Here is a 23,248-nt window from a genome sequence, read left to right on the forward strand (position 1 = left end):
GATGCAGGACAAAACGATGATGAGAGAAAGGGGAGGAAGAAAGTTCAGCCGGACGGACGGACGGACGAATGGACAGACGGGGAGAACTTCCGGGTGGCCACGAGCTTTCTGCGACTTTTCCTCGCGGAATCCGGAGCTTGCGCGTGCTTTTCTGCGGAGGGGGTGGAGCGAGCCGAACACTGAGGTTAGGGGAGTTTTCGGGGCTTGTCGGGTTGCCATGGCAGCTTCCCGGCCGGGCAGCAGACCCCAGTCGTGTCGCGGCGGTTGCCGACTGCACATATTCAGTCGCGAAAAAGAAAATACAGTGTGTATATAACAAAACCCTGTGATATATATCCGGCTTTTTCGTATATCAACAAAAAAAAAAAATTTTTTTTAAAATATAATTTTTTTTTTTAATTTCTAAAATTAATTTCCCACAAATAATTACGTAAGTTATAAAATATTTTTCACAAATAAATTGTTTTTAATTTTTTTTTTTTTTTGAAAAAATTATACTAATTTTATTTTTCTGTCATTGTGAATATGGAAATAAGTGTTAAAAAAAAAAAAATTTGTTCTTCATAGAAAAAAAAAACACAGAGGATTATGCAGCATTTTTGGTATACAAAAAAAAAAGAAATCTTGATATTTTCTGATTGAGAAAATTAGGATTAATGATAAAAAGAATGGAGGCCTTTTTTTAATGGAGGAATCATTACAAACAAAGGGTTTGTTTTTTATGCTGATGGCATTTATTGTATTGGAACGATTTTGAGATCTAATTGCCTTTCCGATTGGGGGTCTGTTGTATCCTTTAGTTCAGACCTGAACGAGGAAATTAATTTGGGAACAATTGAAATAGTTTCAACGTGTAGACCATCATTGTTTCGAAAATGTAGGTTAGAGAATGGAGAATAGATGATAATTAACCAATGGTTCAAAGTTCAATTTCTATTGAACTTAATTTTTTTTTTTTTTAGTAAACAAACATTTTTTATTACAGTATAAACATTATTGTTACCAATTTGTCAATTGTTGAATATCTAAATTGTTACTAAATAAAAAAATATTCTGCAGCAGTTATTCAAAAACGAAAAATTTACCATTAGTTTTTATATGAATGAAGTTAACTGAACATAGAAATTTTTCAATTGAAACAGCTGCTGCATCAAAAATTTTTCCTATTTGTATTTGTTTACTTTTTTTTTACAATTTTTATAGAGGTAAAAAATCAATTTTATTGCTTTAATTGTTTTATATGCTGATTTGAATGGAATTAATTAATTGTAAATTCTAAGTTTAATATAAGTTCTCCAATCAGAATCCAAATACGGAAGATGACGAAGAGGTCATGGGGTAGGCGATGATAGCCTTAAGAGATGCGAAACTCTACTTTCAATTTACCAAATTGAAAATCTTGTAGAATTTAAGTCAGTCAAGCGGAACATTTTAAGTAAAGTGGGAATTTAAATTATTCCACACTTTTTTCTTTTCTTTTTTTTTTTCTTTAATTTTAATTTAAAAATTAATTATTTTTAAAACTAATTTCGTGAATTAAAAAAAAATTAAAATTTTAAATTGATTTATAATTGAAAATATAAGTTTAAATAAACTTTTGTAAACAAAAATAAAATCAGATGATTGCTTCTTTATTTATTTTTTTTTTTTTTTATTTCAACTTGACTCAGCAGAAACGAGTTTCCAGTTCAAGAACGAGTCTATACATTTCTATCAAACGTGTCCAATAGCCGCGAGGAGATCGTAATTCTGCCTTGCAATATTGTCGAATGACACTACATTTCAAAATATTCCATGTGGAAATTCTATAACGATTTTGTTACCCACAGCGTGTTTCACTCAATAAGAAAGAAGTTGTAAAATTGAAAGTTAATTTTCAGAAAAAATTTATTTTTCTTTTTCTAAAGTATTTTGTTTTTAAAAGTAATTTTTTTTTACCATTTTTTGAAAATTGTCAGTTTGTCAACACTAGATAATAATTATCAATTAGATTAAGATAAAAAAATATAAAAATAAGTTTATTTTTAAATATATACATCGAAAAAATATTTAAAATTTAAACTGACCTTTTAAAATCTAAATTCCGAATATTTTTTATAATTTAAATTGAATAATAAAAAAAAATATTTCGTCATACTTGATTAAATTTTTAAACAATTTTATTTTCAAAATAACGACATTTTCCTCTCACTGCAGATTATTCGAATCAATTAGTTTTTGATATAGGTTTAACTTATTAAAACAATATCAATTGTTAAAAAAGTACAAATAAAAAAAATTCATGCAGAAATTTAATTCAATTATTTTATTATATTGATTAAAAGCTCATATAATGGGAAAATATCATTTCATTGTTTTATTAATTACATATAATGTGAATAGTAAATATTTTATTATGTAATCTATACGTTATAAATTTGTATTTAATAATAATGTAAAGTTACTGAAATTTGAGTCACTTTAACAAACATGGAAAATGAAATCCAACTTGATTATTAATTAATTAGATTCTCATTAAATAATTTAATTATAATAAATAAATTTTTTTCTATGAAATTTTTTTTTAGCGTTAAATACTTTTTTTTTATCTCGGTATTTTGATTCTCTGAACTAGTCTCGAAGATTGTGTATATATGTGTTTGTGATTACAATGAGGAAAAAAAAAAATTGTTCCGTGTTCTTATGAATTCCATATAAGATTGAATAGGGAGCCCGAAGGGTTTGTTGTGCGGTTGACTCTGATCGTTTGTCAGTACAGAAAAAAAATCTTTCCCAAAATCTCTTTTTGTATCAAATTATCAAAAAAGAAATTGATTTCATAAAAAGATGAAATCAATTTAATTTCTTAAAAATTGAATAATTTAGAGAGATCAATCAGTATTGAAATTTAAATTATTATTTTTCAAAAAAAAGATTTTCAAATGAAGTTTTAAAGTAATTTATAAGAAGGAGGGAACAAACGAGAATCATATATAACTCCTATTTATACGTCTGAAAGATCTTGGATCAAAGTTTCAAAGTGATATTCTTTTTTTTTTTATTGAATTCTGTTTTATTATCGTTTAATGTATTCACATTTTTCTTTTGCGGCAATGCGGCTCCGCGAAGAGTAACGCGAGTTTGAAATTCACTCGCGATTTTTCTGATCTCTCTCTCTCTCTCTCTCTCTCTTAACGAGTTACGAATTTTGCATTCACAACTTTTGAGAAATATCACCTCTCTAGCCTCTGTATAAAAAAAAGTCTGCTCATCATTTTTTTTTTTTCAAAGTTGTTGAAATTTCTCTTTTCCCTACTCTAGATTTTATCGCTACAAACATGTTTATTCTTTTATTAATGGTTAATTTTTTTCATTCATAAATCATTCGAATTGTACATTTGATATTTACATTTAAGGGATAAAAGAGATAAAAAAATGAAAAGAAAAACCCATTAGCAAGTTTCAATGAAATATAATCCATCTGTATAAAGACCACACACAAACTGTATTATTGTTCAAACAAAGGAAGAGCAAAAAAATAAAAACGTATATATTCCACTTCAATATTATGATTGAATTTTATTTTATTTTTGAGAAATTCAGTGGGAATAACAATCAATGTAGAACAAGAGTTCTTTTGCTATAACCAGGGCTTGGCCAAGAGGTTAAACTCCGAAACCTTATATTATGGAGGGTGAATACTCGAGAGTTGGTGTATAGGAGAAAAGAGTGTAAATTGTCTTGGAAAAACGATACAAGAAGAAAAAAAGAAAAAAAAAGGAGGAAAAGATAAGACAAGCGAGTAAAGTAAGAAAAGAGGGTCTTGAAAAGACACTTGAGCTTGATAGACAGAGTGACTATAAAATCAATCGATAGCTTCTTCACGCAAGTTCAATACGTCTATTCCAAAGGAAGAATTTATATCCACTAAAGGACGTCTGTCCGTGAAAGATTCTCTTGTAGGATTGGATCTTGGAATTCTAGACAAGCCTTGAATCGATGACAACTTACTTTGCACAAGTGGATAAATTCGTTTCAGAATAAAGAGAAATTTAACGAAATTTCAAAAAAAAAGAACTAAAAAATTCAATTAATTATTTATTCTAACAAAGCAGTTTGCAAATAAAAAAATAAACTATTTTCTAACAATATAAACGATAAAAGGAAATATATTCCTAAAATATCCTCACAACTTTTTTGGCGAGATCGTCGAATGAATAAAACAGCACAGACAGCTGGAAAAATCGCACTGACGAGTCTCTCTACCTGATCATTGAAAGCCCGGAAAAGCTTTGGTCTTGAAGTACTAAGGAGGAAGGAGATTCCTCCTTAGCAAAGAGAAGGAAGAAGAAAGTGGGCTGAATAAGGACACGTACGCGAGATCGGAAGTGAACGAGAACGAGATGGGAGGCTTGGAGAATTGAGCTGAAAAGAAAAGGGACGAGTTAAAGCATTTCCAAAAGCAGATAAAGCTTGCGAGGGGGGGTGGAGAAAACAAAAAAAAAGAGAGAGAAAAACTTTCTAAATCTGAATTTCTTTTTTTTGTATAAATATTTCCTAAACAATTGAATTCTCCCTTTTATTGCTTTTTCTTTTTATAAATTATATCAATTGGGATTAAAGCAACTTTTATCTAAAATTCAATAATAAATTCAATAATAATTTAAAGGTACCCATAAAAAGAATAATAAAAATTCAAAGTGCCCATAAAATCAAAATCATAAAATCGAGAGTACTGAGAAGAATCTGAGAGAAGAAAAAAAAAAAAAAATGAAAGTAGTCATCCCCAAATCCCAAAGAGCATCATGAAGAATCTGAAGGGACAGAGAGAGAGGGTGCACTTCACATGAATTATTCTAAGCCCTTTTATGGCTACCATCGAATTTGTCCACACACAATTCTAGAGGAGATTCATATATATATGTCTATTTGTGTCTCTCACCCTATTGGAAAATATTTTAATGTCATTCTTGAAATCCTAAACCATTTGTTGGGAGCATGCAAAAGAATGATGACTCTATTGATCTTAATGGGAGAAAAATAAATCTTCTATATATGCTTTTCACAACTACTTATGTACATAAATAATATGCTTTTGGTGAAACACGGACAACAAACATAAACGCAAATAAGATATGTCCACTTAATCGTAACTAATGCAACTCGTGTGACTGTAGTAATACGAGGACATTAATAAGAGGATAACATATATATGTATTCAGGTGTACACATGCAGTAGGGGGGGCTATCTTCTATGCAAATGTCGTGAAATTCTCATGTCGACTGAAAACTCCCCTGTACAACTTTGTGCGCACTCTCTCCCTTTCAAATATACGAAAACTTTTGATATAATTACCCATTCAGTATATTATATTTTGGAAGCTCAGGAACAATATATGATATTTGAATTTTAAATCAAATTTTATTAAGTAAATATTGGAAGAATATATATATTTGTTTACAGGTAAATATATAATATTTGAATATATATAGTAAATAATTCGAGTATACTATGTGAATTAGTTCAGCACCATTAGAAATAAGGAAATATCACCCTGGAGAAATGGCTTTGTTATGGATGGATGCATAAATGGTTACTGATGAATGGATTATTGGATGTATTCACCATCTACTTCACTATTACATAGACAAACAGAAATTAGTTTTCCTCTACATATGCCTGAATATGCCTAGGGAATTAGCATTCAATGCCATTTGATTCTCGTGAAAATTTTAGAATCAATTTTTTCATTCTAATTTTTTGAAATAAACCAGAAATTCAAGTATGTACAAATAAATTGATTTAGCAATTACTTTTAATATAGAAATTATCAATATTTGACAAAAAAAAATATACGAAAAATTTTGTTATTCCATGTACGAAAATTTTGTCTAATCAGCAAAAAAAAAAATATTTCAATAAAAGGAATCGTTTCTATTTAAATTTTATATCAATTTATATTTTCATATTTTGTATTCAAAAGACATTCCTTTCAACGGAAACTATTTTACCAAATCAGAAAAATGTTATTAAATGAAGGAAACTTTCTTGCAAAGAAAGCATTTTATGATCGTATATATCTTGTAGAAATCATATATAGAAATATGTTTTTTAAACTATGTATATATGAGTTTCGAGAATTTTTTCTAATATTTTCTACTTTTATTAAACAAAATCTTTTTTAAACGAGCTAACAATAAGTGAGTTTTTTTTTAATACATCTTTTGTTCCGATTCACAATGACAGAATTAAATATAATCCCAATTGGAAAAGTTCTATATAACAATTTCTCTAGAACGATTCTAAATCTATTTGAAATTCTAATCTAGAATTCCATAAAAATTCAGTAAATAAAGTAAAAATAAAATAATAATTATATTCATAAAATTATTCATTTTTATTTTTTTCGTTTAATAATTTATTTACTCTCTATGAATTAGTAAAAATGTTTACTAATTTGAATTAGTGACTCACTTTTTGCTTCTGAATTAGTTAAATTTTACTAATTGTTAGTAAAAGTTACTAATAATTAGTTAAATTTTACTAATTTTTAGTAAAAGTTACTAATAATTAGTTAAATTTTACTAATTTTTAGTAAAAGTTACTAATAATTAGATAAATTTTACTAATTTTTAGTAAAAGTTACTAATAATTAGTTAAATTTTACTAATTGTTAGTAAAAGTTACTAATAATTAGTTCAATGTTACTAATTTTTAGTAAAAGTTACTAATAATTAGTTAAATTTTACTAATTTAGAAGCAAAAAGTGAGTCACTAATTCAAATTAGTAAACATTTTTACTAATTCACATTTAGAGAGTATTTAAATAATATTTTCCCTAATTAATAGAAAAAAAAAACGTTTATTTTTGAGGAATCACTTCTAAATTTTATGATTTGTTTTTAATTTTTATATTTATTATTGTTATTTATATTTTATTTATAAAGGGTGATTTTTATGTTCCGGATCTCCTAAAATTTTTTTAATCTCATTTTTTTCGTTTTTTTTTTTTTTTAAAGAGGAATTGAAAAAAAATTTATGCGGTCCGGAACATAAAAATCACCCTGTATATTTTTTATTATACATAATATACTGAAAAAAAATTTATTTGATTCAATTAATCGGTTACTTTACTTATAAAATAAATATTTATTTAATTATTATTTGAATCAATTAAATAAAATTTAATTTAAATACAGAAATTATTCGTTCAAATACAGTTATTATTTAATTTAAATAAAAATTATTTGGTCCAAGTAAATATTTAATAATTGTCAAATAACCGATTAATTGAACATTTTTTTCAATGTATTATAAATAAGTAAATAAATAAAATAAATAAATGAAGTTTGTAAATACAATTATGATGATTTCGTGAAATTATTAATAAATATTTCTTCCACCTTTCGCATAATTAAAATAAAATTATTTATCAGTCCATAATTTTCCAATTCGGATAAATATTATTTTTCTATAAAAGGTTTTTTTTGGGAAATCATGTAGAAATTTTAGAGTTTTCACTAGAATTTATTTTATAGAATTTTTTTCAACTGGGAATTAAACAGAAATCAACACTAATCTAATACAAAAAATGTTATTTATCTGAAAAAAAAAAAATTCCTTGAAAAATTGACTATAATTTATTTCCGACTCTCGAGAATTATCTTGAAATAAGATTTTCTTTTTAACAAAACTATTATTTGAACCTATCTTTCTTTTTTTCGGAAAAGCAGAAAATAAAAAAAAAAGGGGGAAATCAAATGGAGAATCAAGAAAAAATTATCTTGAATGTAAGAATCGACAAAGAATTGAAAATTGGAAGTAGAAAATGGTGAAAAGACTCAAATAACGATCCAAGCATACACGACCTAAAGCGAATATATTTTTTGACCCCGGGGGTGCCACCACAGGAGCCAGAAGTTGCTCGAGGCCATTTTCCTCAAGCACGGTGTAAGGATGGACGAATTCGAGGACTGTGACTTTCATCCAACAGAGACAAAGTTAGCGTACGATTTATCGTCGGGACGTGTGACGTGGTTTCGTGATTTCTCCGCCACATATAATGTACACATATATATTTAAATATGCAGTGATATTGTGAATGAGATCAAAGGGGGTGTGTTTGGGGGCGCGGAGGACGAATTATGCATCACGGGTCAAATTATGGAACCGGGCCCCAAGAAAGGGTACATCAGCAGGCGGCCCGGACTGGGATTATATCAGAAAAATGTCCCTATGAAACTTACACGACACAAATCCCGGATTGCTGTGCAGCGGCAGCTGCAGTTGCTGCCCAGGATCCCTATCCCCGCCCACCCAGTAGCTACGATGGAAGGTGTTTCGACGACTGTCATCGCAGAACGCCTTATCAGGAAGATTCCTATTCCCAGGTAAGAAGAACGTGATAGTAATCTTAAAAAAGAAGTCTCGGAGAAATGAATCGATTTTTTTTTTTTTTTTTTCTGAGGACGCGACCCTTTTCCCTCCCTCGCTTTAGATTAATCAAGTCCTCTCAGAAAGCTTTTAATTTCCACTCAATTATGGTCCATTAAAAGGGACCTTTTATTGAATTAAACATGTAATTACGCTCTTTTAGCATTAAAACTTGTTATATATCAAAAATTTAATTTTTTTTTTTTTTAGTCACTATAACGCTTGAGTCAACAATTTATATATATATATATATCTAGAGCAGGAGAGGTAACATCTTTCTTAGGAAAGAAAATTTATGCCTTCAATTTGAATTTTAAATATACATAATGGTTCTTTTACAATTAAAAGAAGCTTTTTAACCCTTTCTCGGTTTATATTATATAATGTGATTAAAAATATAGCCTTTTTATTTCAAAATCGGTTTCTAAACAACAACAAAAATTAATTCATAATAATTGGTATTATTTGGTACGACTGGAAAAAAACTCTCTAAATCTGAATCAGTCATATTTTACTGATTAGCAGTGGAAATCTACTAATTGACATAGCGAGAATTGAGCAATTGACAATTAGTAGAAATTTACTGATTCAATTAGTAAAATATCAATTACTGATTGCTCTCTAAATGTGAATTAGTAAAAATGTTTACTTATTTGAATTAGTGACTCACTTTTTGCTTCTAAATTAGTGAAATTTTATTAATTATTAGTAACTTTTACTAATAATTAGTAAAATTTAACTAATTCAAAAAGTGAGTCACAAATTTAAATTAGTAAATATTTTTACTAATTCCCATGTAGAGAGTGAATCAGTAATATAAATATATGGCGGCGGCTACAAAATCTACTGATTTAATAGTTAATTTTAAAGGTTATGTTTTATATACAAATTACTGATTTACATAAGAGCCTCCGGAAAGTAAAACCACACATAAAATTTTTTAATAATTTTTAGTTGGCTCCCCAAGTACAGAAAAAATCAATTTTCAAGAAATAAATTGTATTTATTACAAAGTCATTGGAATTAGGTTGGAAATAAATAAAATTCATTTTTTTAATATCAATTTTTAGGTTACCAGAGTTCAACTCAAAAGTACAGACAAATTTTATGTGTTATTTTACTTTCCGGAGGCTCATAAGTTATTTTCTATTGCTTGCATATTCACTAATTATATTAGTAAATTTAAAAAAAATAACTGAAACTTCAGTTAAAATAAAAAGTACTGATTGAATTAGTAAAATTTCTACTGATTCAGATTTAGAGAGTACAATCACAGTTTGTAGATAACATGATATTCTCTCTAAATCTGAATCAGTAGAAATTTTACTAATTCAATCAGTACTTTTCATTTTAACTGGAGTTTTAGTTATTTTTTGAAATTTACTAATATAATTAGTGAATACAAGCAATAGAAAATAACTTATGTAAATCAGTAATTTGTATATAACATAACCTTTAAAATTAACTATTAAATCAGTAGATTTTGTAGCCGCCGCCATATATTTATATTACTGATTCACTCTCTACATGGGAATTAGTAAAAATATTTACTAATTTAAATTTGTGACTCACTTTTTGAATTAGTTAAATTTTACTAATTATTAGTAAAAGTTACTACTAATTTAGAAGCAAAAAGTGAGTCACTAATTCAAATTAGTAAGCATTTTTACTAATTCACATTTAGAGAGCAATCAGTAATTGATATTTTACTAATTGAATCAGTAAATTTCTACTAATTGTCAGTTGCTCAATTCTCGCTATGGCAATTAGTAGATTCCTACTGCTAATCAGTAAAATATGACTGATTCAGATTTAGAGAATAGCTTCCACAAAACAGCTGATTTTGGGAAATACACAAATCGAACTTAAAATAAAACAAAATTTTTTGACATATGCGAAAATTTTTTGTAAAAAAAAATGGTTTTGTAATTTACTATTCTTGAATTAAAATTGTTGACACAATAAATTTTTTTTTTTCTTGTAAATAGTACAAAAACAGTTTTTTCCATTTTGAAATATTAAATTTTTTTTTTTTTTTCATTGTGTAATGTTAATTATAAAATTTAACTGAAGAATAAAGACGTATTTATATAGTGCGCCAATTGTTTATAATTTTCGTACGTGACAAGTTTTAATTACAAACTCTAATCTTATTGAAAGTGCCGAGCTCCCCGAGCGTTCTTAAAGTGCAGAGACTAATTACTTAGGTGTTTAGCAATAAGAGCTAACCCATCCTAAGATCCTTTACTGTAATTACGACGAGAAATTGCATGCATTACGCACAGCTCAAATATCACAAGCTGTGAATACTCATCTGGAATAACATGGCTAAACACATTAAACTGTTATCTGATATATAAAAGTATATATAATCTTTAAATCATATTCTATTAAAGATAGTTCATCTGAGTCAGTTAACCTATATTCAAAATTTTCCATTCATTTTTTTCCATATTCATTTATATTTACAAAATCTTCAAATAAACGATTTATAAAAATTGCTTTTGAGGTTTTACTTCTTTGCGTAGGAATTTTCAAAGGGATTCTAAAAACAAATGTTTAAGGATGACAAATATTTCCTCTTTTTTCACGAAATAGAAACTCTTCTCTGGATAGAAACAACAAATTTTTTTTTTTATGATAAATCATTTCAATTTTTGTGCAATAGAAAAAATTTGCAATATATAATAGTTGACAATAGTTATTCAAAGCAGGTTTCAAAGAATTCGTTTCTAAAAAAAATTTTTTCTTAAGTATATAAATAATGACACTGACTTTCTTTTTTTTTCGGGGGGTTTGTGTAAGCGGATTAAACCCCATAAAACTCACATTTTTCTAACATGGGGTTTCTATCCTTAAGCCTGTCTTGAATACTAACTGGATTGACAATTTTAGCTATACTGACATATAATATAGTATTATTATCAAGATAAACTCGTATCTTATCTAAAAAGCACTGATTTAATAATAATTTAACAATAATATAGTGATAAAATTAACTATTCTTATAAGAAAAATATATAAAAAAAAAAAAAAAATTGATTTGTATTGTTGTCTAACTAGATGATACTTTTCACCCCTTTGAAGTCTTGAGGACACTTGAAAAAATCAATTGCTCCCTTGACGCTTTGAATTAAACTATTTCGAAAAGTGACTCTTTAATTCAATTGCGCTTACACAAAGGGTTGAGCATAATCAATTAAACTTTTTCAAGTATTTTAAATGTTAAAATTCCCTTTTTTAATTTGGTAAAAATTAATTAAATTTTTGTCTGTTTAAAATTTTACAAAAAAAACTGTTCGAACTTGGAATTTTATTATAAAATATTTCTTTCTATATCCAAAAATAAATAAAATAATATATTATTTTTGGTTTTTTATTGTTTTTAACTGATTAAAAAAATTTATTTGTAGAAATAATCTGTTATTTGACTATTAGCAAATAAATATTTATTTAATTATTATTTGAGTCGCAATTAAATTGTATTTGTTTCAAATAGAGAAATTATTGATTCAAATAAAAATTATTTGATTCAACCCGAGTCGAAATTTAGACTCTCTATAAGTTCTCTAAAAACCTCCTTTTATCCTCCTTTTATTCTCTCCAACACTTTCGACCTCGAATTTGCAAAAGTGGAAATATCTGCAATATTGGAGGCTGAAAGGAGGGTTTAAAGATGACTAGAGAGGCGTAAAAGAGGTTAAAACAAAAAAAAAACGAAAAAATAAAATTAAAAAAATGTAAAAATTGGATTTTTTTTCTTATGGACATTATTTATTGACCCCATTGAAGATATATTTATTGGTCTTTGTCGTAATACTATAAAATTTTTAGGAGGAATAAAACTTGGAAAAATTCAAATTAAGAAAAAATTCCAAGACCTCTTTTCAACCTCTAAACATGCAGATTTGGAAATAATGATTTCAGGCTGAAAAGAGAGGCTGAGAAAATCGAGGGTGAAAAGAGGGAAAAATTTCGACTCGGGAAGTAAATATTTATTTGTATTGAATACTTAGTATTTAAGGCAATTGTAAAAAAAGAAATAAATACAAAAATAAATTGTATTTGTTTTAAATAGAGAAATTATTGATTCACTCTCTAAATCTGAATTAGTAAAAATGTTTACTAATTTAAATTAGTGACCCACTTTTTGCTTTAGAATTAGTTAAATTTTACTAATAATTAGTAAATTAATTTAAAAATTAACTCTAAATCTGAATTAGTAAAAAAGTTTACTAATTTGAATTAGTGACTTACTTTTTGCTTCTCAATTAGTAAAATTTTACTAATTCTAAAGCAAAAAGTGAGTCACTAATTTAAATTAGTAAACATTTTTACTAATTCAGATTTAGAGAGCAAATAAAAATTATTTGGTTCAAGTAAATATTTATTTAAAAACAGTCAAGTAACCGATTATTTGAATCAAATAAAATTTTTTTTTATTGTGGTAATTTTAAAAAAAAATTATAGTTTAAAAAAATTATTTCGTTAAATTAAACGTTTAGAATTATTTCCATTTTAACCATTTTTTTAATATTGAGTACTTTTTATAATTTTTTTTTTTTTTTTGACTTGAGTATATATATATATATTTTTGTAAAAATAGAGAATCTAAAACAAAACACTCACCAGAATTGAAAAGGAAGACGTCTTATTGAATCTTAGCATCACGATCCTCTTTAGAGGATCTTTTCCATCGACACTCTCTTTAAGGTTTAAGGAGGTATCGTCGCTCCGGCAATACTGGTATACACACCTGAATTCAAAGATTTAAGTTACGTTAGAGACGTGACATCTTGGTAAAATAGTTTTATTTTGCAGTTGTTCACTGAATGTTTAAAATTCGAAACTGTGTGAACAGATGTAATAGAATTGAAAAGCAACGAACCATATATTCAATGAAATTATTGTATATTACTAAAAATCTGATTTTCCAAATCTAGAAAATGGAATATGCTAATTTATGATAGAATTGAAAGGTTTCGTGCAAATAGCAATGAATTGTAATTCAATTAAATTTCAATCAAAATAATAATATAATTTCTTTAATTTATTGTATTAGTATTAATTTTCAATATTTCACGCACAGGAAATGTGTTTTTTTTGTATAATATCCTTTCGTAAAGGAGAGAAAAGCGGAAATGATAAAGAACCCCTTAATTCGAATGTTTCTAGGCTATGAGGTCATTCGTCTGTAAGGAGAGCAGATTAGAATTTGATCGATTTAGGTCAACCGAAAGAGATCAATAAATGTATATATATATATATTCTACAATATATTGCTCATTAAAAATAGATTTTAATTTTCTAATTAGAATGTGAATTTTAGAGATGAAATATAATTGACATATTTTCGAAAGGTTGTTTTTTTTTCTCCCCCTCGTAAAATTGGATTAAAAGTGATTATACATGTGTTATGATCCCTATCTTGGAAAAATGATTTATGATGTTTATCAAAAAAAAGTTTTGTCTCATATGAACTAGGAAAGGAATTTGTAGTTGATAGTCTGAGTGTGTGTGTGTGTGTTAGTGATGGATCGATATTATTACTTAATAGAAAGTTGTTGAGATATTAAAGGGGATATTTCTATGTATTACAGAGACCACAGTCCAGATTGGGATATGAGGACCAATCTCGAGTGGGATTCACTGCGGATTCCAGGTGCACCAGTAGACTTGGTTACGATGAGACAAGAGGTGGCTACCTGGACCAAAGTGATCCGAGAATGTATTGCACGGGAGGTTATTGCATGGGTGATACGATGATGGCGACAAGGGGAGTTTGTGGCGAGGATGTTGAGCTCGACATGCAGAGGCATATTCAAGCTTGCGCTTGCACCTGCAACCACATGGGTTACGGAAATTACATGGACTATCAGGTGAGAGACACACACACACACGCATCAATTCACTCTAAAAAAAAAAAAAAAAAAACCCACCTCTCGTTTATTATTTATTCAATTATTTTAGCACTTTCAATATTTTCCACCCACGAAAATAAAGGATTTTATATTTTTAAAAAAAATCGTATTTTTCTATACAAAAAAATATTTTTAAAATAATATTTTTTTTTTACTTTTTTCCAATGCAATTTGTAATAAACACAAACTACTTAGTATTTTTTAATATATAATACATAATCTTCTTTAGAATTTTATTTTAATTCAAAAAAATTTTTTTTTTTAATTTTCTCGTTTATTATTCCTAAAAAATATTCTCAACTCGTAAGAAGTGTATTTCGCTTCTATAAAGTTCTTTTATATTATTTTTTTCTCTAATGAAAATTTTAATAATAAGAATATTTTTTCTATATAAAAAAATAAGAATATTTTTCTATAGAAAAAAATGGGAATTTTTTTCTTTTCAACTTAAGAGGAATTTGAAAAAAAAAAAAATGATGAGCCTTATTAAGTTTTTCTTTCTGATTAAAAATAGCTGTATATATTCCATTACATTTAATAAAATTTCTCCTGCAAATAAGAAATAGATTTTGAAGCTTTTGTTGCTATATATAAAAAAATGGCGTCATCATATTTTTTCTACTCTGATGAGTTAATAAAAAAAATCTTTGTTTTGAACTTATTTCTTTTCCTTTATTGTCGTGTTTGATATATTAAAATAACAGAATCTAATTTAAATAAATAATACGAATTTGCAATTGTGCGGTGTAAATTGATATAGCTAAAAAATCGATAGATATATGAAAATTTCATGAGAACAGAAAAACAAATAGAAATATAATTTAATAAAAATAAATAAATTTTGAAAAACCTATTTTCAAAACTTGAAACTAATTTCGTATCGAAAATTTAAATAAAATAATGAATTTTTTATTTTAATTAATGCATTTATCCTCTTTAAATTATATATCCAATTAGAGAAACACTGATTTAGAGAGCATGTTAATTTATATAATTCGTTTTTGAACGAGTTTTCTACAGTTTCCAAACTCCTTGATAATGGAACAACACAATTGACCGAAATTTCTACATTCAGAATTAAATGAAAATTAAAAGTTTATAAATTAATTTTAATTTTTTCAATTAATTAAAAAAAGGAATTTTTTTTTGAAAGAATTTCAAATTCTACCACAAAAACTCTTTTGCATAGTAGTAAAGTTGCTGCTTTATTTAGAAGTGTTAAACTTATTCATCAGATGCAAAAAAGTCATAACACATTTTTCATTTTTTGCAACAAAAGAAAAAGGAAAATGCAATTTTCATATTCTTATATATAATGAATGAAAATTATATAATATTTCTGTTTTAGTACTATACTTGACAAAATTTAGCGTGCCAAATATTTGCTTAATTTCTAGGTGAAACCACTTTTGCTATATATAATATATATATGTGAATTAAAACACTATTCGGAAAAGCAGAAACGGAATATAATTCTTTGCAATTAAAACATTCATGATGATCGCATTACTCTTGTGGGTGGAAAGACTCACAAAACTTGACTGCGCAAAAGTCTCTCTCTCTTCTGGTCGATTCGTGTATTTCATCTTTTATATTTTACGCTTGGCTTTGACGTGCTCGAAAAATCTTCTATATAAAGTTAGAAAACCACCAGAGGGTTGATTTAAAAAGAAGAAGAAGAAGAAGTGAGGAAGAAGCTAGTCCGCGTGATACAAGTTGGAAAAAGAGTGTTGGCGTGTAGTCTAATAAAGAGGAGAAAATATAAAAAAGACAAGCCGACATGGCATTCACTTAAATCCACGCGATTCAATATGCTTTAACCTAAAATAGATATATAAAATTAGTTTTTTTAAATTCTTTTTTATTTTTTGTTACACCGTTTGACAAAATTCAACTTTTTTTTTGACCCACAAAAAAATTTAACATTTTCGGAAACTAGGACCCAAAAAAAAGTACCCGTGTCTGGATATCTTTTAAAAATTATTAATATTTTATAAAACTCGGTATCTGGGGGTTTTCAGGGTCGCTGATTACACAGAAAATTGAAAGACATTAAAATAAGCGTTGCAGCTTATTTTAAGGCCTTTTAATTTTCTGTATATTAATCTGATGTCAGATTTTCAAAATTCAAAATGGCGGATTCAATATGGCGGTCAAAATTTTAAAAAGTTATTAAATTTTTTTTAAACCTTGGTATCTAGGGGTTTTTTGGGTCGCTGATGACGAATCTGATACTAAATTTTCAAAATTCAAAATGGTGGATATAAAATAAAAAATTTATAACTTTTTAAAAATTTGATCGACATATTGGATCCGCCATTTTGAATTTTGAAAATCTGACATCAGATTAATAATCAGTGACCCCGAAAACCCCCAGATACCAAGTTTTATAAAATATTAATAATTTTTAAAAGATATCTTGTCACTTTTCATTTAGGAATAGTTTTCACCCCTAAAAACCAAAAACGACTTGATCTAGCAAAACGGTCAGACACGGATATTTTTTTTTGGGTCCTAGTTTCCGAAAAAGTTAAATTTTTTTTTGTGTGTCAAAAATTGTGTCGGACGGTGTTTATAATAATAAATTCGTGTTTACTTTTCCTTTGTCTTCATGTATGCTGTCCAAACTGAATATTAAATATAAACTCTTAGGAATGACATACCAATATATGTATATGACACATGCGCGCGAGTTTGTTGTTGAGAAAGTTTGCATAACAAAAACAATCCTGTTATTATATTCAACATGCGGTTATTAAATGTTAATTTATATATCCTCTTTTCATATATGAAAATATGTATATTAAATTTTCACAATTTATTTTCATGAACTGTTATTTATAAATTGCAAAACTGCTCTTTCATTTCATCTACAATTTAATTTTATAACATTGCAAAATTATACATTTCCCAAGGTAATTTCATTTTACGTTCTTATACTTTATAAAATGTCTAATAAAATATGAAGGACCTTAAAAGTTTTGGAGTTACATTCATTTGTAAATATTCATATACACATTTTGACTGCCTCTAAAAGTTGGTTAAAATTCTTTTTTGCCAAACTGTTTCTTTTTTCTAGTCAATTTGATTATTTTTTAGTATTTTTTCAGTCAGCTTTTTTTCCAATTCGTCTCGATTTGTACCCTTTTGGAAGATTTGACATGGAACTTATATTGTTAGTGAATTTTCAGTACCTACTTTCTCATTTCACTTTATTGTTGGCTAGACGTCTACCTGCATCCGATTTTATGAGGTTTGAGGCTATAGCGGTTTTCGGAAAGTGGATAATTCAACTACACTAGCGGGTTCAAGCTCTTCCATTTAATGGAAACACTCACTTCTATTTTAAAGGTCTCCTTCGAGCGAAAACTCAATTTACTGCTCTTAAAATTCGAATCACGATCTTCTTTTTCGGAAAAACGAATATGTATAAACTCAACATTGAAATATATTTCTCCATTCATTTAGTAAATTTAGAAATTAATTTCGAGAAATAAGGATGATAATTTCCTGTGCTAAATATATTTAATGATGCTTCAAAATATGTATATACGGGCAAAGGCAATATTAATAATATTATAAATATGTGTGTGATATTTGAAAGATAAGAGTTGAACGACAGTTTCCTATACTTTATGAACCTAATTAGTTTTCGAGTTTATAAAATAAAAATCTTGAAAGTTTCTCTCTTTATCGACAAAGTGTCATTTGAGAAAGTCAATTATAACACCAATAGACAAGCCTCAATACACGTTTTATCAAGTTCACATATATATTCTTTTTCCAGTGTGTTCTGAAAATCAGGAGAAAAATTATGTCACTCTCTATCCATCAGAGGAGCTAAAAAACTATTCTATATTTTACGACACGATATTTCTTTAAAAAAAAAAAAAAAAACTAGGCTATATGAAAATATCAAAAGTGATTTGCTTTTCACTGTCATGACATGTCAGTTTAGTATTTTGTAGCTTGAAACGGCTTTTCCTACTTCATAAGAGCTTAGTTATAAAGCTTCATTCTCGAAATTTTGCAGGTCACGTCAAACTTTGATTAAAGCTCATCAACTGCTCATCGTGAACATCGATTTTCAGAGTTATGTTAAAATTGTTTCAATATATTAGAAGAAATTTATAAATATTTTTTTTTGCAAAGGATGAAATTTTCAAGACCCAATCATTTAAAAATGTTAAAACATTTTTACCCCTATATATGAGAAATGTGTGAAAAATATTGCAATTTAGAAGAACATTTTGATAGAGAGCCAAATGCATTTCATAAATAATTTTTTAGGTCAAAGATTTTATCTCTATAGTACATCAATTCACCCTTGAAAATGGCAAAATACTTTTCTATATATTAGGATAATTTTTTTTTTTTTTAATTTCATTTTCGTTCATTGATGAGGAAAATGGAATTGAACGGAATTTACAATAAAAAAAAAAAAAGTAGGGCCAAAACCCCTGTGTGATATCTTTCCATCTCTGTTTTCATTTGACCCGAGAAAAACGGGAGGCGAGCAAACGACTCCACCTCTTTTTATTCCCCTCCCGAAAGATCCATTTTCAAACTCCACTATTTGCCGAACTCCAGGGCAGTGGCCCCTCTGTCTCTGTATTGGCAATCCTGGAGTAATGCCAGGAAGCTGAGGATACAAAAAAGAAATATGTGTTTTTCTGTATGTATATATATATACATATATATCGCAGGTGAACAGGTGAGCCAACTCACCAAAACCAAACGAGGTAAACCTAGCGGGCGAAACTTTTGAAAACCATTTGTGCCAAACAGAATTCGAATTGCTGCAGTGCGCACCAAGCAAACTTTCTCGGTATTTGTGAGTGCAATATGTATACATGTGAACCAGAATACATGAATGCGAGACAGATGGGCTAATATATGTAAATGTGTAAACACACCTGTCACTCGTTTCCACATTCGCTTTTGCAAATGAGAATAGATTAGTTACAAAATAAATAAATGATTACAGGAACAAACAGCCTACGAATCAACGACTTTTTTTTTTTTTTTTTTTTTTTTTTTCTCAACAACGTGCACCATTTGTGAATGTACACGCTTCATACAATGGATTCACATTGCCAATAACAACTTTAACCAGTTTTCGTTTACATTCCATTGAATAATATATGCATTCTTTTTAATTCCAAATTGGTTTTGTTATTTTTCTCATTTTGAGCCCTCATGAACGATTTTTAAGAGATAATTTTTTTCTTCAAATTTTACTAAAAAAAACATCTAATTACTAGGAAAATAATTTCTTTACTGGAAACTGTCTCTTTTACTACTAATTCCAAATCAAGAAAAAAAAGTAGAATGTCCGACTCACTGTTATCACTGATACTAAAAAGTACAATGGAATTAAACCGGAATACTCAATTTGCAACGTGAAACTATTCTAAACTAAAATTTACTTTATACGACTTCAACTGGACTTTATTACTATAATTATCGCAAAAATCAAATTTTTCCAAAATATTTTTACTATACTGATATTAGTAATTTAAAAATTGTCCATAAAATTTTTTACCTGAATTTCCTATTTCTAAAAGCAAATGATTGCAACTTGATTTTACAAGACAATATAAAATCATTACTATGTGAGATCTTAAGTAAGCTCAACTCTTATGTAAATATATATCAAGTATTTACTTTTGCCTAATTTAATTCTCCACCGAGGTAGTTTGAAAGGTAGTGCTGTATAACAATCGAGGAGAAAGCGTTAAGACCCCCCCCACACACACACACACGTATACACAGCAAGACGTTGGATTCAAGAGAGAAAAGGGAAGTTTAATAGTGACAGGGAAGGTCTAATACTCTTCCCAGTCTAATGCTATTAAAGCGAAACGAAGCTTGCGACGCTGAAATGGTCGTATTGCCGCTTAAGTTAACGTTCAAGCTTAATAAGCCAAAACACATTGAGGTACATCTTGGGTTCACGCAGCAACCCATAAGCATAAATGTCCCTCTCCTTCTCTCTTTAATCTCCAACCTTTTTTTTTTATATATATAAACATACTTCAACATTACGACCAATAAATATTAGAATATAATTTATAACATTAATAAACTATTTTTTATTTGTGTAGAAAAAAGATTTTGGAAGTATTTTTTTTAGATTACGAAAAAAAATTTCCTAATCTGAATTATTGAAGAAAAAAAAAAATTTCGTATTGAAAAATTAAACATATAATAATTATTGAGAGAAAAATTGAAAGAATTGGAGGAAATAAACTCTACTTCAGAATATAGTGAAGTGAACGTTACTATACTAGCCACGACCATAAAATACTTGAGCAAACACGATCTCCGACGTTCCATTAGGACGCAGCATCCCTTTCTAAAGATTCAGAACGATTTATATGCAACGAGCTCATCCCTCGTCATTTTGAGTCTCGACATTGGCCTAGACAAGTGGCCAAAGTTTCACCCTCTCTTTATTACTTTCACACGCAGGTCTTTGATGACAATTTCTTCTTTTTTTTCCATGACCTTCACGTAAAACTACCAACTCAATTTTCTTCTATCAACTTATTACGATCTTTTAAAAAAAAATTATATCTTTTAATATATATTTCCCTAACCCCTGTTATTTTTCACTTTATTGGTTAATTTTTTTTTTTTAAAGAATTGCAAATATTAAAAGTATTAAAATTTTTGAGGTTATGTTCGTTTCATAACTCAACGGTTCTTTTGACCTATGTCATTGAATTTTGAATTTATATTTGAATCTATTTTTACGCCGTAAAATGACGTGACTTTAGTCTATTGTCTACTTTCACGCCGAAAAAGAACGTGACTTTAACCAACTGTCTATTTTCACTCCGTAAAAAGGCGTGACTTTAGCCCATTGTGTATTTTCACTCCGTGAAAAACGTTACATTAGTCAACTGTTTATTTTTACGCCGTAAAAAGGCGAGACTTTAGCCAATTGTCTATTTTCACTCGGTGAGAAAAGACGTGACTTTAGTCAACTGTCTATTTTTACTCCGTGAAAAACGTTACATTAGTCAACTGTTTATTTTTACGCCGTAAAAAGGTGTGACTTTAGCCAATTGTCTATTTTCACTCCGTAATAAGGCGTGACTTTAGCCCATTATGTATTTTCACTCCGTGAAAAGACGTGACTTTAGCCAACTGTTTATTTTTACGCCGTAAAAAGTCGTGACTTTAGCCAATTGTCTAATTTGACGCCAAAAAATAACGTGACTTTAGGCTATTGTCTATTCTCACGCCGTTAACAGGCGTTATTTTTAGCCAATTGTCTATTTTCACGCCGAAAAATAACGTGACTTTAGGCTATTGTCTATTCTCACGCCGTTAACAGGCGTTATTTTTAGCCAATTGTCTATTTCCACGCCATATAATGACATGACTTTAGCCGGTTGCTTATTTTCACGTCGTTAACAGGCGTGGTTTTAGTCGATTTTATATTTTCAAGCCGCTAACAGGCACCATTTTTAGCCAATTGTCTACTTCGACGCCGCGCAAATGACGTGAATTTAACCGGTTCTCTATTTTCACGTCGTAAAATGACGTGACTTTAGGCTATTGTCTACTTTCACGCCTTTAACCGTCGTTATTTTTAGCCGATTGTCTACTTCCACGCCGTAAAATAACGTGACTTTAGGCTATTGTCTATTTTCACTCCGTGAATAAACGTGACTTTAGCCAACTGTTTATTTTTACGCCGTAAAAAGTCGTGACTTTAGCCAATTGTCTATTTTAACGCCGAAGAAGAACGTGACTTTAGCCAATTGTCTATTTTCACTCCGTAAAAAGTCGTGACTTTAGCCAATTGTCTATTTTCACTCCGTGAAAAGACGTGACTTTAACCAACTGTTTATTTTAACGCCGTAAAAAGGCGGGACTTTAGCCAATTGTCTATTTTCACTCGGTGAAAAGACGTTACTTTTGTCAACTGTCTATTTTTACTCCGTGAAAAACGTTACATTAGTCAACTGTTTATTTTTACGCCGTAAAAAGGTGTGACTTTAGCCAATTGTCTATTTTCACTCCGTAAAAAGGCGTGACTTTAGCCCATTGTGTATTTTCACTCCGTGAAAAGACGTGACTTTAGCCAACTGTTTATTTTTACGCCGTAAAAAGTCGTGACTTTAGCCAATTGTCTAATTTGACGCCGAAAAATAACGTAACTTTAGGCTATTGTCTATTCTCACGCCGTTAACAGGCGTTATTTTTAGCCAATTGTCTATTTTTACGCCGAAAAAAAATGTGACTTTAGGCTATTGTCTATTCTCACGCCGTTAACAGGCGTTATTTTTAGCCAATTGTCTATTTCCACACCATATAATGACGTGACTTTAGCCGGTTGCTTATTTTCACGTCGTTAACAGGCGTGGTTTTAGCCGATTTTATATTTTCAAGCCGCTAACAGGCGTTATTTTTAGCCAATTGTCTACTTCGACGCCGCGCAAATGACGTGAATTTAACCGGTTCTCTATTTTCACGTCGTAAAATGACGTGACTTTAGGCTATTTTCTACTTTCACGCCTTTAACCGTCGTTATTTTTAGCCGATTGTCTACTTCCACGCCGTAAAATAACGTGACTTTAGGCTATTGTCTATTTTCACTCCGTGAATAAACGTGACTTTAGCCAACTGTTTATTTTTACGCCGTAAAAAGTCGTGACTTTAGCCAATTGTCTATTTTAACGCCGAAGAAGAACGTGACTTTAGCCAATTGTCTATTTTCACTCCGTAAAAAGTCGTGACTTTAGCCAATTGTCTATTTTCACTCCGTGAAAAGACGTGACTTTAGCCAACTGTTTATTTTTACGCCAGAAAAAGTCGTGACTGTAGTCAATTTTCTATTTTCACTCCGTGACTTTAGCCAACTTTTTATTTTCACACGCCGTGAAAAGACGCTGACTTT

The 23,248-nt window shown here is 28.7% G+C and overlaps 1 protein-coding gene across 1 annotated transcript in view; it reads left to right on the forward strand.

The window, feature by feature from the left end:
• The first annotated feature begins 223 nt into the window (after nt 1–223).
• The window catches only part of LOC127287659 (dipeptidase 1-like), a 69,483-nt gene continuing 46,458 nt past the window's right edge, over nt 224–23,248 (forward strand). The window contains exons 1-3 of the mRNA XM_051314718.1: nt 224–430; nt 7,714–8,370; nt 14,014–14,292. Of these exons, the coding sequence (XP_051170675.1) occupies nt 8,125–8,370; nt 14,014–14,292 (525 nt within the window). The 5' untranslated portion in view covers nt 224–430; nt 7,714–8,124. The remainder of the gene's footprint in view (nt 431–7,713; nt 8,371–14,013; nt 14,293–23,248) is intronic.

Source organism: Leptopilina boulardi, unplaced genomic scaffold (assembly GCF_019393585.1).
Source record: "Leptopilina boulardi isolate dan_hultmark-lab unplaced genomic scaffold, ZJU_Lbou_2.1 LbouV2_123, whole genome shotgun sequence".
NCBI lineage: Eukaryota > Metazoa > Arthropoda > Insecta > Hymenoptera > Figitidae > Leptopilina > Leptopilina boulardi.